Source organism: Aspergillus pseudodeflectus (genome assembly GCF_044049435.1).
Source record: "Aspergillus pseudodeflectus strain CBS 756.74 chromosome Unknown BJX68scaffold_35, whole genome shotgun sequence".
NCBI classification, from domain to species: Eukaryota; Fungi; Ascomycota; class Eurotiomycetes; order Eurotiales; family Aspergillaceae; genus Aspergillus; species Aspergillus pseudodeflectus.
The window spans coordinates 20,356-35,249 of NW_027263811.1; the positions used below are offsets into that span (position 1 = coordinate 20,356).

General features: G+C 52.3%; 6 protein-coding genes across 6 annotated transcripts; 3 read left to right on the forward strand and 3 right to left on the reverse strand.

The window, feature by feature from the left end:
* Positions 1–190: 190 nt before the first annotated feature.
* BJX68DRAFT_241516 (rRNA-processing protein RRP15) lies at positions 191–1,235 on the forward strand. The gene has a single exon (XM_071040853.1). The coding sequence runs from the start codon at positions 238–240 to the stop codon at positions 1,087–1,089; it is 852 nt and encodes a 283-aa protein (XP_070896778.1). The 5' UTR covers positions 191–237; the 3' UTR covers positions 1,090–1,235.
* Positions 1,236–2,164, reverse strand: BJX68DRAFT_241518 (ferredoxin family 2Fe-2S iron-sulfur cluster binding protein). Its single transcript, XM_071040854.1, has 3 exons — positions 1,788–2,164; positions 1,622–1,728; positions 1,236–1,565 (listed from the first exon to the last, which is right to left on the reverse strand). The coding sequence occupies exons 1-3, from the start codon at positions 2,051–2,053 to the stop codon at positions 1,321–1,323; spliced, it is 618 nt and encodes a 205-aa protein (XP_070896779.1). The 5' UTR covers positions 2,054–2,164; the 3' UTR covers positions 1,236–1,320.
* A 10-nt stretch (positions 2,165–2,174) lies between these two features.
* BJX68DRAFT_129722 (mitofusin complex protein UGO1) lies at positions 2,175–4,328 on the forward strand. The gene is made up of 2 exons (XM_071036283.1): positions 2,175–2,717; positions 2,765–4,328. Exons 1-2 carry the CDS (start codon positions 2,313–2,315, stop codon positions 3,887–3,889), a joined length of 1,530 nt encoding a protein of 509 aa, XP_070896780.1. The 5' UTR covers positions 2,175–2,312; the 3' UTR covers positions 3,890–4,328.
* hapX (bZIP transcription factor HapX) lies at positions 4,329–6,506 on the reverse strand. Its single transcript, XM_071036284.1, has 2 exons — positions 6,270–6,506; positions 4,329–6,214 (listed from the first exon to the last, which is right to left on the reverse strand). The coding sequence occupies exon 2, from the start codon at positions 6,193–6,195 to the stop codon at positions 4,768–4,770; it is 1,428 nt and encodes a 475-aa protein (XP_070896781.1). The 5' UTR covers positions 6,196–6,214; positions 6,270–6,506; the 3' UTR covers positions 4,329–4,767.
* A 1,468-nt stretch (positions 6,507–7,974) lies between these two features.
* On the forward strand, positions 7,975–11,591 carry BJX68DRAFT_256646 (glycosyl hydrolase family 71-domain-containing protein; the record flags this gene model as incomplete). Its single annotated transcript, XM_071043213.1, has 5 exons — positions 7,975–8,053; positions 8,315–8,421; positions 8,474–9,115; positions 9,164–9,759; positions 10,037–11,591. The coding sequence occupies 5 exons, from the start codon at positions 7,975–7,977 to the stop codon at positions 11,589–11,591; spliced, it is 2,979 nt and encodes a 992-aa protein (XP_070896782.1).
* Positions 11,592–11,972: 381 nt separating this feature from the next.
* BJX68DRAFT_277230 (uncharacterized protein) lies at positions 11,973–13,718 on the reverse strand (the record flags this gene model as incomplete). Its single annotated transcript, XM_071048292.1, has 4 exons — positions 12,873–13,718; positions 12,735–12,802; positions 12,108–12,657; positions 11,973–11,991 (listed from the first exon to the last, which is right to left on the reverse strand). The coding sequence occupies exons 1-4, from the start codon at positions 13,553–13,555 to the stop codon at positions 11,973–11,975; spliced, it is 1,320 nt and encodes a 439-aa protein (XP_070896783.1). The 5' UTR covers positions 13,556–13,718.
* Positions 13,719–14,894: the final 1,176 nt, after the last annotated feature.

A 14,894-nucleotide genomic window follows, 5' to 3' on the forward strand; every position in this document is an offset into this window, starting at 1 on the left:
GGAGTCGGATAGAGAGTAACTTCAATCACAGAGTCGATAACACTTTGCATACGTTGCAAGAGAAGATGTGGAGGTAGTTTGGGGATCCAAGAAGCGAAGGCGAAGGCGAGAGGACAACGTTGACCCCGCAGCCAATCAGAGCCTGCGGCTATTTTCCGCCCGCAGAGCAGAGAAAAAAAGTCACGGCCGCAACTCGATCTCTCGACGCAACAGTCGATCGAATAAAACAATCCCATTATGCCGCTCACGACGAGTCAAAAGAAAAGAAAGGTCCTCGAGGGCTTCCAGGGCAAGGCAGGTCGCCCGAACAAGAAGTTCAGAAAGCAGCGCGAATACCACAGCAGCTCCGATGAGGCCAGCGACGCCGACGAGCCTACAGACTTTAAAGCAGTCAACCTTGCAGATTCCGACGACGAGGTCGAGAAAGTAGCTCCGAAGAAGACGACAAAGAAACAAGCGCGGAAACCCGAGCCTCCAAAAAAGGCAGAAAGCGACGATGAGGAACAACCCGGCTCAAATACCTCTTCCGATGCGGACGACGACGAAGACGATGATGCCGATTCCGACGCCTCATTGCCAACGGGCTCAATAGGACAGCGATCGGTTCCGAAGCGCAATGATCCTACTGCTTTTTCGACCTCTATTTCCAAGATCCTTGCTACAAAACTGCCGACCTCCGCCCGCGCAGATCCTGTGCTGTCTCGCAGCAAGATTGTCACCCAGACCTCTACCGACCTCGCGGAAGAAAAGCTCGACAATCAGGCACGTGCAAAGCTACGAGCGGAAAAGAAAGAGGAGCTTGATCGTGGTCGTGTTCGTGACGTTCTGGGTATTGGACTCGGCCAGGCGGGTGCGGTTGCCGAGGAGGAGAAGCGTCTGCGCAAGATTGCCCAGCGTGGTGTGGTGAAGCTATTCAACGCCGTCCGCGCAGCACAGGTTCGTGGTGAAGAGGCCGCCAAGGAGGAGAGGAAGAAGGGCACTGTCGGTATGGGCGAGCGGGAAAAGACAGTCAACCAGGTCAGTAAGCAAGGGTTCTTGGAGTTGATCAATGGAAAGAAGGGGAAACCTCTCAATATTGAGGAGGCTTAACCCTTCTATATTTGTTCGTTTGCACTGGATCGGGTCATATACACGGCGTTGCGGTATCATTGGGTCAAAAGTCATGTCCAGTTTTGTTTTTGTTTTTTTTGACCGTCTGGTCCTGCCAGATAATTGAATGGAGATGAGAATACCCTCGTTTATATTACATTTATATCGGGTTCGTACTACTTTTCGTATATCCTCACCAGTATCATACATACTTCTCAATAGCTTCCCATTTTATTTCTTCGCCTGGAAATCGCTTGCCTGCAAGTTCCGCGTCATTGATGGAAGACGCACCACCAGCCCGTCCAACTCCTTGTTCATCAACACCTGGCATCCCAGTCGCGATGTCTCCGTCAAGCCAAACGCCAAATCAAGCATGTCATTCTCGTCGTCCGAGGGCTCCTCCATCTTGTCAAACATATCCGGGTCCTCTACTATGACATGGCACGTCGAGCAAGCACACGAACCGCCGCAGGCACCTATACAGAAAGGTCCGTCAATCAAAGGGACAGGTTAGTGGAGGGACGTTTCGAACCTTCCATCTCAAGATCATTGGCCTGCGCGATATCTAGCAGATTGTCCCCCTCTGATACCTGAAAGTCATACTTCTCACCGTCCTTGTCAATGAAAGACACATTGATTCTAACAATTAGCACATCTCTGGTTGGCCCAAACTATGGGGACTGTATCGAGTGACTCACTCCTCTCCAGGCTTCGGAGGTGTGATATGGCCGTGGTGTACTCCTGCGGTGGCGGAGAAGCTCCGTGGTGTCGCAGCTTGCTTCCAGAGCTGCTGGTCTCGAGATAGAACTGTCCGGCATGTGGTCACCGACGTGGGACCTGAGCGGGAGACTTGAGAGATCCGCGAGGAGTAGCTGAGGGAACGGGCTGGCTGTGAGCCACGAATGCGCTCCGCGGCAACAGCATGTCGCAGCAGTTTCAGACCTGCATCCTTCCAAGGGGACATTGCGGTTCAAGAAATGTAATGAGAAGTGGGTTGAATAAAGTAGAAAAAATAAGGCAGAAGTGAGCAGGAACCACTTCGGTCGAGTACAGATCAGCGTCAAAAAGCAAAGAGGCAGGGAAATAAAAATCCCGAGCGAAGGCGGGAATTTCGGACTTTTCACGACTTCACCTTTTCTCTTCTTCTTCTTCTCCTCATCCTCGCAGCTACCCCTCACCACCCACCGTGACAGACTCGCATTAACAGTCTTCACCTGCTCAAGATGTCCACTCGCGACGGACCAAACCCTCTCCGTCCCTACTATATCCCTCCGTCGATTGGTCTTGACCAAGACTCCTCGTTCTCCTCGCCTCCCAATGCGTCCTCGGCCCAGGTCTTCGGTGGCTCCGCGCGCGATCTGCTACCCGATTTAGATTATTCCGACTACCTGGATAGCTCGCCTTCGGTTTCTAGCTGGATTCGGGATGCGTTGGACAGTGCGATATGGCGCTACACCAGTGTCTTGACCGCACAACCGTTCGACGTCGCAAAGACGATACTGCAAGCATATGTCGTTCCCGGCGACCCTTCAGAGGGCCAATTTCCAAAGGGCGACCGGCAGCGCTCGGAAAGAGGCAGCAGGACTGACTCCTACGATGATGTGGCCTCCGATGAGGACGAAGAACATGTGGGTGGCTTCCCGGTGAGATCGGAGCTCTACTAACAAGCTTTTAGGACCTGTCCTCCGATGATGAAAGCAGCTACTTCACCTCCACAGCGCCGACAGTGTCAAGTCCGTCACGACAGAGCCGCAAAACTCCTCGTCGTCGGATTACTGACCGTAGTGGCTACATCGCGTTACCTTCGTCTTCAAAATCCACTTCACGTCATGCGCTGACCATCAAGAACCCCTCATCGCTGATGGAGGTCCTCTCCCAACTCTGGACCACCAGCGGCCCGACGTCACCGTGGAAGGCTACCAACGCGACGTTCATTTACTCGCTGCTCCTTCCGACCCTGAATACCTTCATTCGCAGTCTTCTCTCCGCCATTGTTGGGTTGCCCGAGGATGACATTACGCCGTCGATGGCAAGCGATATTCTCACTTCCACCTCGCCAGTCGCAACTCTGGTCCTCTCGTTTATCTCCTCCTCTCTTTCGGCCGTGCTGCTGGCCCCGATTGACACCGCTCGCACATATCTTATCCTCACTCCCGTCACACACGGCCCGCGGTCTCTCCTACGTGCCATCCGCCAACTTCCCACACCCAACTACACCATCCCGCCGCACCTGGTTCCGATCACCATCCTTCATTCAAGTTTACCGAATTTGATCACATACAGCACGCCGTTGTTCTTGAAAACATACTTTTCCCTGGACCCGGTCCTGCATCCATCCACCTGGAACTTGTTCACGTTTATCGGTTCCGGCATAGAACTCGCTATCCGCTTTCCTCTTGAAACTGTCCTCCGCCGCGCGCAGATCGCCACATTCACATCCCCCAGCATCCGGCAGAAATCCGCCGGTCCTCTTCATACTACAACAGCAGACGCGGCAGCCGAAGCCGCCGAAGTTGAAACCATCGTCCCGACACCGCAAACCTACCGCGGCGTTATTGGAACCATGTGGAGCATCGTCTACGAGGAAGGCGTGCAACCTGCCCCCGAAGCAGAGCGCGCCCATGAACTTCTCGGCAAACCCGTCCAGCACCGTAAACGCCAAGGCCAGGGCATTCACGGCCTCTATCGGGGTTGGAGAATGGGCATGTGGGGAATTGCCGGATACTGGGGAACCAGTCTTCTTGGAAACATGGCGGGGAGCGCAGATGATGGTTCTCTGCCCAGCGGTGGTCGATTTTGATACCTCTATCATCATCTTCTTCCATCCTTTCCATCTCATCTCCGTGCTTATACCCTGTTCTATCATTCTCCGTTTCATCCTTCCTTGTAATACCACTCTAACGCCGTGATGGAGCATACCCCTTTGTATTCGCGTTTTATATACTGGGACCTGAACTGGGGAGTCTAGGCGTTGATTGCACCTATTCTTTCTCTGTGCTTGCTTGCTTCCTGTTGATATCTCTATCCATGTGTCTCTGGATTTAGCGCATCTCTACTCTTGATTGAGTTACATACGAAGCATTACTACCTTGCTTATCCTTTATCTATAATAAATAGTACATTGTCAGAAGCTGATCTTACAAGAGGTTTTGTAACAACTTGAAAGTTGCAGCATCAATATTTTGATTATCTCTACCAGAAAAAAAAGCACTAATCCGTAACTTCAGATCCATATAATGGTGTCAGCATAGGTATAAATGCCCCCGTAGATCCCCAAGATAGAAGGAAGCAGACATAACCAACCAGAACGCCGTCATACACCCGTCTAATCATAGCAGTATGCGTAGCGTAACAGAAACGGACCTCCTCGGAAGCCCAACCAACCCAGTTAGAGAAAAATCCCGAACATTTGAGCCAAGTCCCCTAGTATGTGCTGCTTTATGTTTGAGATCTGTATTTTATCCGATCTCGATATAGACTGGAATGGACCTTATGGGAATTTTGTTTTGATGCCAGGGATCCCGCCCAGTGTAGTCATGTGGTAGGTAGTTTCGTATAATACAAACTCAAGACATGAGTGAGTCAGGCTTGGGTATCATAAATTGAAAAGGGAAACAAAAAATGGAAAGAGAAGAGAAGAGAACAGAGATGAAACGATCATGACGGCGTAGAGCATGTCTATTTGTCCGCGAATCTTCGGTCAAAGTAGCGTAGAACGCCCATAACACTGGCGGCCTCGACTTCCATTGCGGCTCGAGACGCGGCAGCGTTGCTGACTTCTTTGGGATTGGGGAGGGTGTGGAGCTTTGGTAGCCAGGAGGAGAGTTCATCGCTAGCGCGAGAGAAGTTTGGGTGGCGGGAAAGAGTGGTGAACGCGTCAGCACAGGAGAGGGTAAGTGGTGAAGCTGCTGATGCAGGTTCAGGGCGAGGAGCTGGAGGCGCGGCGCGAGTCTGACAACATCCGCCGTCCGCCCCTTTGCCGCCGCAACATCCTGTCGGTGTGCCACTGGCGGAGCGAGAAGCAGCTAGGGTCTTGCAGAACAGAGTTCGTCGAGGATCAGAAAGACATTGGGCGCATGTGCCCGGTCCGTTTGCGCAGGGGTTGGTGGCCTGGCCGATTGATGGTAGGGTGACTTCTGAGCGCACGTCGCTTTCAGATGGAGGAGGTGTGAATTGAGACATCTGGATCGGTGCTAAACGATTGCTCTCAAACCCCGCACCCCGTCGACGCTGTTCCTCCTGAGCAGCCATTTCTGCGCAAATGCAGGGGGTACCATCGGTACAGAAACCGCAGGGGTCGACTGGGGGACTTGCGACGGGGCTGACGGTGTCTTCGTGGTGGGGAGCGGCAAACCGGGTGGTGAAGTCAATCTCCATCTCCTCGGGCTCGGGTTTAATCTTTGGCTCAGGTTCCAATGCCAGGCGACTCGACTGCGGGTCCTTCATCTCGATGCCCGGCATGGCAAAAGCGTCTTCAATGCATTGACAGTGCGAGGTAGAACAACTGCTACAACCCAACGGAACTTCTTCCTGTTCGGGTTGGCTACTGCTTCTGGACGGTTCTCTTGCATGGTTTGCTCTCGGGGCCCTCGGGGACCTACGAGGAGGCAGAGGCACTGCGGAACAAGAGTTCTTCTCCGGCAAACTCGAACGAAACTCCTTCACCAGGGTTTCCCTCGCCGCCCGCTCGACAGAGACCTCTTTTTCCAAGGCGTGGCACCGGTCACGCCACCAGGACATTTCATTCCGGCACTGCTCAAGCTCCCGAGAGAGTGTTGATATTTGTTCCTTGAAAGTTGCGACGTGGATCTCATGGTCGTCTTCAATGCACTTGATCTGTTCCTCGAGTTCGTTCACACGGGCGGCTCGACGTTCGCGAAAGGCTCTCTGAGCGGCGCGATTCTGTGCCTTGCGTTTCGTGGGGGGCGTGTCGGTGGCTGGCTTGCGGCCTGGCTTGGGGCGCGGGGGGATCACCCATTCCTTCGAAGTGACGCTTCCGGGAGTGCCCGGTCCGGGAGACGGTGAGACTGTGGGCTTGGCGGCCAGCGCGGGGGCCAAGGGAGCAGCAGCAGTTGGGACGATCGTGAGCGCTGGCGGGGCAGCCATAACGTCGATTGGAAGAGTTCTAGAGAGAAAGGTTAGTTCTGAGATAAGTGGTCCATGAGAGGGGGAACGCGAACGGCAGGGGTGTTGTGTCACTGAGTTGCCGCTTCGGCCGGAGGAGCGGAAGTGCGTCCTTCGGCAGAAGCGAGTGGTCGAGAGATAAGAGGGAAGAATTGGAAGAGGCTATTTATTCCTTGTAAATGAATGATCTCACATCGAAGAGAAAGAGAGGGGATTCGGCAGGGACTGGAGGGGAAGAGGGGAGGACGGGTGGGAAGCGAAGAGAGGTGGGAGCGGGTTTGGCTCTCTTAAGAGCGAACGAAGTTGGACTTCGGGAGGGGAGAAAAGTCGATCGGGGATCAGATTAGATTATCGTGCGGTCCATCCGACCTCGGAGCGAGCTCTTGACTCGACCAGTGGGCCTCAGACACCCAAATACGTGCGATTGATTGGTTTAGATAGGGCTAGCTGCATCCAAGGTTGACCTCTTCCTTTTTTTTCCAGCTGCAACAAGTCTGGAGAGAGTCCGCAACTCCATATTTTAGGGTTAAAGATGTCATTAATGATCTCAACATCAACGCAAGTGTCTCTCCTTAGGTTTGGGGTAGAAGAATATGTCAGTCTAAGGTCAATCCCGTATCACATAAATTCGGGTTCTGAGGGATTGAAACTGCCAGTCAACTTGTGGTATCAGAAGTTGAATGAACGGAACCGAGTTTCCCTCGTCGTCTGATCTTATCTGATGGCGCTATTCCGCTTTCAGAATCCCGGCTTCTGCTCACTCCCCTGCACTCTGAGCAATAATAGCAGCTTCGATGGAGCTCCAAGAGAGGGGCCCATGAAAATTTCTTTTCTTTTACTAACGGCTCATCGAGCTCGGTAATGCATTTCCTCTCTTGTGGCAGCTCTGGCTAAGCTTCACTCTGCGCGTTGAAACTCTGCGCGTTGACCACCGATAAACGGGAGAAACAACAAAACGGGATCCAACCACCCTAGAGTGGAGAGGTTGCTGCCTTTTCTGTTATCTAACAACAGTGTCTCAGTGAGGTTGCCATGTGGCGATTTTTGAATTCGTCTGCTATAGACCGGTGAGCATCTACTACTCATGCGAGTTACGAGGGCTCCGAGGTCGTTTGAAGCGCCTTCTCTAGACAGGATTGGCCGTGGCGAAAGGAGATCGTCTTCACATTGCCCCTGTGCATTTGAAGTAGAGTGACTCAGTACATTCTGCTAATAAGCAAGATTGACCGTGCGTACTTAATAGAACCATCGGTCAACCATGGCAGGTTATCAATGGAGCCTGCCGATGTTATACAGGGGTCGCTGACATCTCCTCGGCACATTTCACGTTGAGACTAATATATTGTTATTGCCATTGTATGTGGATTTATTCTACATGGGACTTTGGAATCTGCCCATGGCGGTTATGTACATAGCTGTGCTCTGCCTACCATAATATATATATCTCCCCATTCTTTGCCTTTTAGGCTACCTAGATAAAATTCTGATGACCTATAATGCAGCACCTGCACTGTCACTATATTGTACAAAGTCTCTAGTACTACTCCCTGCAAAGCATGTATACTTACTACTTAACGAACTTCGCTTCGCTCTAAACTGAGTTGCAGTTGTGAAGGCAAAATGTGGTGTGCCTTATTTATGATGGGCTCCACCTTCAAGTGAGACAATCTACCTCGATTTCATCAACACCTAAACCTAACCGTGTCCTTCATTCCTCCAATTGCACCCAGAAGCCTACATTTCTCAAGCCGCGTGGCCAGGATGAAGCATTTCGACCGCCTGCTACGTCATATCCAGGCCAGGGAGGAATCAAAACAACAGCATTCGATCTCCAATCAAGGTTCGTATCTCCATACTTTCCCTCATTCCCGTCAGAAACATCGCCCATCAAGAATGGTTGATCTTATTCTATCAATATATCGAGTCTCCGCTCATATCTCATATCATCTGAAATGTTTTCGCCTTTCGGGACGCTCTACGCAGATGCAGTTCGTTAGTGATGGTCAAGCCGAAGGCGTCCCTCATAGTCTATTATAATCGTTCCTTTGCTCATGAGGAAGTTATTGGAACATGCTCATTAAGTCTCTATTATTGTCTATAGTTGGACCTCTGGCATATGCTCATCCACCACCCAATGCTTTCGCCCAACATGCGCCGCAACCCTCATATCCACCGGCAGAGCCACTGAGCGTTTTCGCCCATTTTATAGTAAGAGCCCACCATCCCTAGGCTAGTTTCCCACTTATTCAATGATATATAGGTTGGAGTCGCTGGCTCTATGACACAGGCAGAGTGGGAGCGCGACATTATTGAAGCACAAAAAGCGCATATTGACGGATTCGCTCTAAACATCGCACCCCAAGACGACTATACCGACCGTGTCCTGCAAACGGCGTACGATGCTGCCGAGCGAGTTGGAAACTTCTCACTGTTTCTCTCGTTTGACTACGAATCCGGAGGGCCGTGGCCGTGGGACCGAGTCATCAGCACGATCAATGCGTACAAGAACAGGCCGGCCCAGTACTTCTACAAGGGGGGGCCGCTAGTTTCGACCTTTGAAGGTGTTGGAAGTTCGGGTGACTGGCCTTATATCAAGAGTGCTACGGGATGCATGTTCATACCGGATTGGACGAGTCTCGCGCCGCCAGGCTTACATACTGTCTATGAGACAGTTGATGGGGCTTTTAGCTGGGATGCTTGGCCGGTTGGTGCACAGGACAAGGATACGTTTAGTGATAGGGCATGGATCAATGCGCTCCACGGCAAGCCATACATGATGGCGGTGTCTCCGTGGTTTTACACGAACCTGCCCCAGTGGAATAAGAATTGGCTGTGGAGGGGCGATGACTTGTGGCATTATCGCTGGCAGCAGGTGATTGAGTTACAGCCGGCTTTGATTCAGGTATGATTGTCCCATCCCAGTAGCTAGTGGTCTCTAACAATCTCGCAGATTCTCACCTGGAACGACTACGGCGAGGCGCACTATATCGGTCCAATTTATGATTCTGGGATTCCGGACGGAGCGTCCCGTTATGTAAAAGGGTGCCCTCATGACGCGTGGCGCACATTCCTGCCTCATTACATCGACGCTTATCGTCGACGAAACGCGATGCTGCGAGAGGGAGTGTCTCATCCGAACGCCGTGACCTCGTACGCGCCAAAGTATCCCATTTCGTACACAGACAAGATCGTCTACTGGTATCGACTTAATCCCAGCACCTCCGGAAGTGCCAACGGAACAACAGGCAACAATCCCAATATGGGCCAGCCTGAACTCAAACCTGGGGAAGTCTCGCAGGACCGAGTGTTTGTCAGTGTGCTTGTGACTGAACCAAGCCATGTGCATGTTCGGATTGGACATGCAGCACCAGCAATCTTAATGGCGAATCAGCCTGGCTTGAATCATTTCTCAGTTCCTTTCAATGGACAGTCAGGGCCCGTCAGATTCGCAATTGAACGGCATGGGAGAGAGATCGAGACGGCCGTTGGGCCTGACATCACGGAAGAATGCCCTGATGGTTTGGTAAACTGGAATGCATTTGTCGGGTCGAGCTACAGTGGTTCTGGGTAGGAGAGAATAAAAGAAAATAAATCATAAATCTTGTGCAATTTCGATCCGTGTTGTCGCCAGCCTGAGGCCGCCAGCCACATTGTTTATCGGAGCCGGTTCTCTTCTCCGCATGACTCCTCTTCCACCATCTCATCTCCAACTCTGCCATCATCCTCCTTACATCTGTCCTCTCTTTTCAGTTCTACGCTTATAGTAATACCGACCGTCCTTTATAATATTTTGCACAATGGCCAAGAAGACGATCGTTACCAGCCAGCCCAATCTGGCTTACCGCCCGTATGGGCAGCTGCCTGAGACTCTCCACCTCCAGTACCAGCCTCCGACTCCAGCTCCGGCTGCTGCTTCACCGACTCCCACTACGCTTCCCACCCCCAGCCCCAAAGTAGAGTCAATCAACCCGGCAGACTACTCGCAGCCCTTCTGCGATTTCATGACGAACCATCCCACCATCTTCCACGCCGTTGACGGTTTCGCCAAACAACTTGAGAGCAAGGGTTACGAGTACCTGTCCGAGCGGGAACTGTGGACTTCGAGGCTTGAACGTGGAGGAAAATACTATACCAAGCGGAATGGAAGTGCTCTTATCGCATTCGCCATCGGCCGCGAGTACAAGAGCGGAAACGGCGCAGCCATTATCGCCGGCCACATTGATGCCCTCACAGCCAAGCTCAAGCCCGTCTCCAAGCTCCCCAACAAGGCCGGTTACGCTCAGCTAGCCGTTGCGCCCTATGCTGGTGCACTCGGCAAGACATGGTGGGACCGTGATCTCTCCATTGGCGGGCGAGTTCTCGTCCGCGATGCCAGCTCGGGCAAGGTAGAGTCCAAGCTCGTGAAGCTTGACTGGCCAATTGCTCGTATCCCAACGCTTGCAGAGCACTTTGGTGCTCCATCTCAGGGTCCCTTCAACAAGGAAACCCAGATGGTCCCTATCATTGGGGTCGACAACTCCGACCTCTTAGGGTCCGCGGACGGCGCTGCCAATGCTACAGATGAAGGGATCGAGAAGGGTACATTCGCTGCTACGCAGCCCTCCAAGCTCGTCAAGGTTATCTCTCACGAACTAGGCATCACAGACTACAGCAGCATTCTCAACTGGGAGCTGGAGCTCTACGACAGCCAGCCCGCACGCATCGGTGGTCTCGACAAGGACTTTATCTTCGCCGGCCGCATTGACGACAAACTTTGCTGCTACGCCGCGCAGGAAGCCCTCATCGCTTCATCCGACGACACCTCCCAGTCCTCTGTCAAGATGGTCGGCTACTTCGACGATGAAGAAATCGGCTCTCTCCTCCGCCAAGGCGCCCGCTCCAACTTCATGTCTAGCGTCATCGAGCGCATCACGCAAGCCTTCGCCACAAACTATGGGCCAGACCTCCTCGCCCGAACTGTCGCAAACAGCTTCCTCATCTCCTCCGACGTCATCCACGCCGTAAACCCTAACTTCCTCAACGTTTACCTAGAGAAACACTCCCCTCGTCTCAACGTCGGCGTGACCGTCTCCGCCGACTCAAATGGCCACATGACAACAGACAGCGTAAGCACAGGCTTCATCCGTCGCGTTGCTGACCGCGTCGGCTCGAAGCTGCAGGTCTTCCAGATCCGCAACGACTCCCGTAGCGGCGGAACGATCGGGCCTATGACCAGCGCGAGGATTGGAATGAGAGCGATCGATGTGGGTATCCCACAGCTGAGTATGCATAGTATTCGCGCGACAACAGGAAGCCTGGATCCTGGTCTTGGTGTTAAGCTGTTCAAGGGTTTCTTTGATTACTTTGAAGAAGTGGATAAGGAGTTTACTGCTTTTTAGGTGGCATTTTCTTGCGAGCTTGGTTCGCATAGACGTGGTGTTACGCTGACGTTGGGGTTGAGCCTTTTGGGTAGACTAGGGAGTGGAGTCTTGCGTGCCTGTACTGGATATGCATTTTTCTAGGTAGTACTTTGGCCTACCTCGGGATACCAATTGATACCGTGATACTAAACTGCAGTCATCGAATCCGATCAATGTACACCTTGACCGGACGCACGTAGTCGAATCGACGACTTTCAATAACACATTCCGTAGAGGAAAATAATATAAACAGGATAAGTCAAGTATGAACAAGAAGGACAGGATCAGTTTACATAAAAGAAAGTGGATAATGAATGAAATCCGAGCTGCCAACACTCCGCCAACAGCATCGAAGCTGACTCAACTCAAATCAAGAAAACTATAGCAAGCAATCATGAGTCGGAGTCCTCCCCACGAGCCAGCGGAATCGAGGAAGACGACGATGTCGAATCCTTCCTCACCTCCGTGCGCACAATCACGGTGTCCTTCTTCAACTCTTCGCTGTCTTTCCGGTTAGGTCCCACGTCGGCGAAGGCGACGCCTACCCTGTCGCTATTCTCGTCCTGGCCCTTGTTTCCACGGTCTGCCAGGGCGTTCGAGTCGAGAATGTCTTGCTCCCTCTCACCCTCCCCACGAACCCCGTCAGCCCCAGGCACATGGTCCCTACTGCTACTACTCCCAACGTAAACCCTCGTCGACATCCTCCCCGAGAAACCAAATCCAGTCCCCCGAAGAGCTGCCCACCGCTCCGCATCCCCCTCACAACTCCCATATTCAAGGTCATCGATGTGCGTCGTGATGGTCGTGGAAACACCCATGCCTCCCATCCCTGCGACACCCCAGTATGTCGGTGGGTTGATGTCGTGCAGGTGGTTGCGGGAGCAGTTCTTCGATTTGGACTTGGAGTGCGGGTGCCGGCTTGTAAGTGATGAGAGCAGTTGTGGGATTATCCGTGAGATGAGTGGGCGGAGGGTTGGGAGGCATGCGCAGATTATGCCTGTGTTGCATTCTATCGACGACCAGGAAGCGGCGCCTATATTATCGTCTTTTAAGAGAGAGGAAGGAAAGGGTTAGTGAGGGCTTATTGCGAGGAGGTAGGGTGAAAGAAGGAGGGGAGCGTACAGGTTGGGTCTGAGGAATCGGAGATCTTCTTCAAGGAAACGAGGCGGCAGATGCTGGTGACGCAGACACTTGACCGAGATATGTTAGGTGCTTCCTTGCCAAGGTGAAGATGAAAGGGTGGTTAGGAGGCAGACGTACAATCCGCCTAGAGCAAATATGGATATCAACGCAAGCCTTTGCTTTCTTGGGAGCTCGAGCGCAGCGAGGGCCGGAATAGGTATGATCAAGATGGCAAGATCCGTTGCGATGTGCATCGAGGCATTGGAAAACCAAAGTCCCTTCGAGCTAAGACAGGAGCCGGGGATTGTAGGATCCCAGAATCGAGCGACAGGGATACAGTTCAAAAACGCGCTCAGAACAGCCCACGAGCCGTAGGTGGCAAGGATGGCGATCATGACCCAGCAAGTATGGCGCATGCTGCGCGATGGAAAGACACGAAAGTATTGCATGAGGATGGACGCCTTTGCACAGAGGAGCGAAGCATTGTAGAAAGGTATTGTGAGCCAGAAAGCCTTCATTTGCTTTAAGAGAATTGGCTCGGGGATGTCCACAAGGTGCATGCCCATCCCGTTGAGGGCTTCGACGGTGAAGAACGACATAAAGACAAAGGAGAGGGCTAGGGCAATGACGATCATCCAGTCGTTGGCCTCCATCCGTTGGATCAATTTGGTGCGGGTGTACACACGGGCGAGAACGAAGACGGTAGCGAGGCTGGTGAAGACGATACTGACCACCAAGCTCTGAGTTCCGCGGAGGGAAAGATACGATGTTCTGTAATGCTCCCCGCGGGGAGATAACGAATGAATGAAGGACGGTGCCATTGTCGCATCCAGGAAAAACGAGTGGTTGGATTCCGAATGATAGTGACTGTATAGATATGGGCCTAGAGCAACATATTATACGCGTCAAGGGTCCATCAGAGGGTTGTTCCACGCAGGAAAGAATGACAAGCCGAGATCCGGCTGAGGATTGGATAGATTATAACATTAGACGCAGGTGATCTAGATATAATCTAACCCACGACCCGGTTCACAGGAGCCTGTCCATCTGTACGCATGATACCGAGAAGACAGAAAGTCTGGACAGGCGTTGCAAGCAAGGGAGAGGAATAAGCATATTATGGAAAGGAGTCTTGGTCGGGATTGGTTCAGAAAGACGAGATAATACCACCCGGGCCATACAGAGTTCGACCTGACTGAGCTAGATGACTTTCTGCAAATGTCGGGACTCTGTCGCTTGGCCAGTGAGCAAAGCCTAGTGGAGACGTGAGCTTAGGGTCAGCGACGTATCGAAACCTTCTCAATGCACAGACACAGATCGGGTGTGCAGTCTCGCGTGGTTGAGGCTTCCATGCGCGATGCAGGCCCCATCGCCGACGTGAACCCCATCTGCGACTCGGCGTTATGTCCTGATTGATCTCGCATATCCACTGACTCGCGGAGACATAGCCTCGCTCCATAGTTCCCAAGGCCCATCAGCGAGGCAAGAAGTGCAAGTTGGTCCCGCGGCAAGCTTTGGCTAGGCGAGTTTAATCCCAAGATAGGAGTCGAAATTGAGAGCAAGGGACACAGGCAACCTCACTGCCTTAGAATTCACCGAGAACCCGATGACATCTAGGTTTCCCGTTGCGTCAAAGGTGACAGGACATGTCATATTATCGAGGTCCGATCTGTCACTTTCATTGCCTGTTCCTCTAGGACTCGCTCCCGAACAGACGAGCCTGGAGCCACAATGGCTAACGGGCTTGCAGGCGCATAAGTTCCATACATCTAGTGGATCATTGTTCTATTCCGAGCTTCTTTCAGCCCTGGCAATAATTGCCGAATTGTCGTCCTGAACCTTGAGACTTGTTGTGGGAAGCGAGCATTGGATGTGTCATATTGCAGTCTTCAGAAGTTTTATCGGGCAGCCAGCATAAAACAATGACAGTGGAAGCTAAAGAGCATCTCAGGAGGATCTGTCCAATTATTGGTAGCATGGTTTATACGATCGATTATCGAGTGCTGGGAAAAAATCTCCGAGGCGCATCGCACGACGCCGTTTCCAGTCCGGTAGCAGCTTGACATATTTGATGCCGGATTGGGCAGAGGACAAAGATGTTGGGGGCGAAATTATCGGCTGATCTTCGTTGATCACAGAACTGAAGTGCGTGCGCCATTT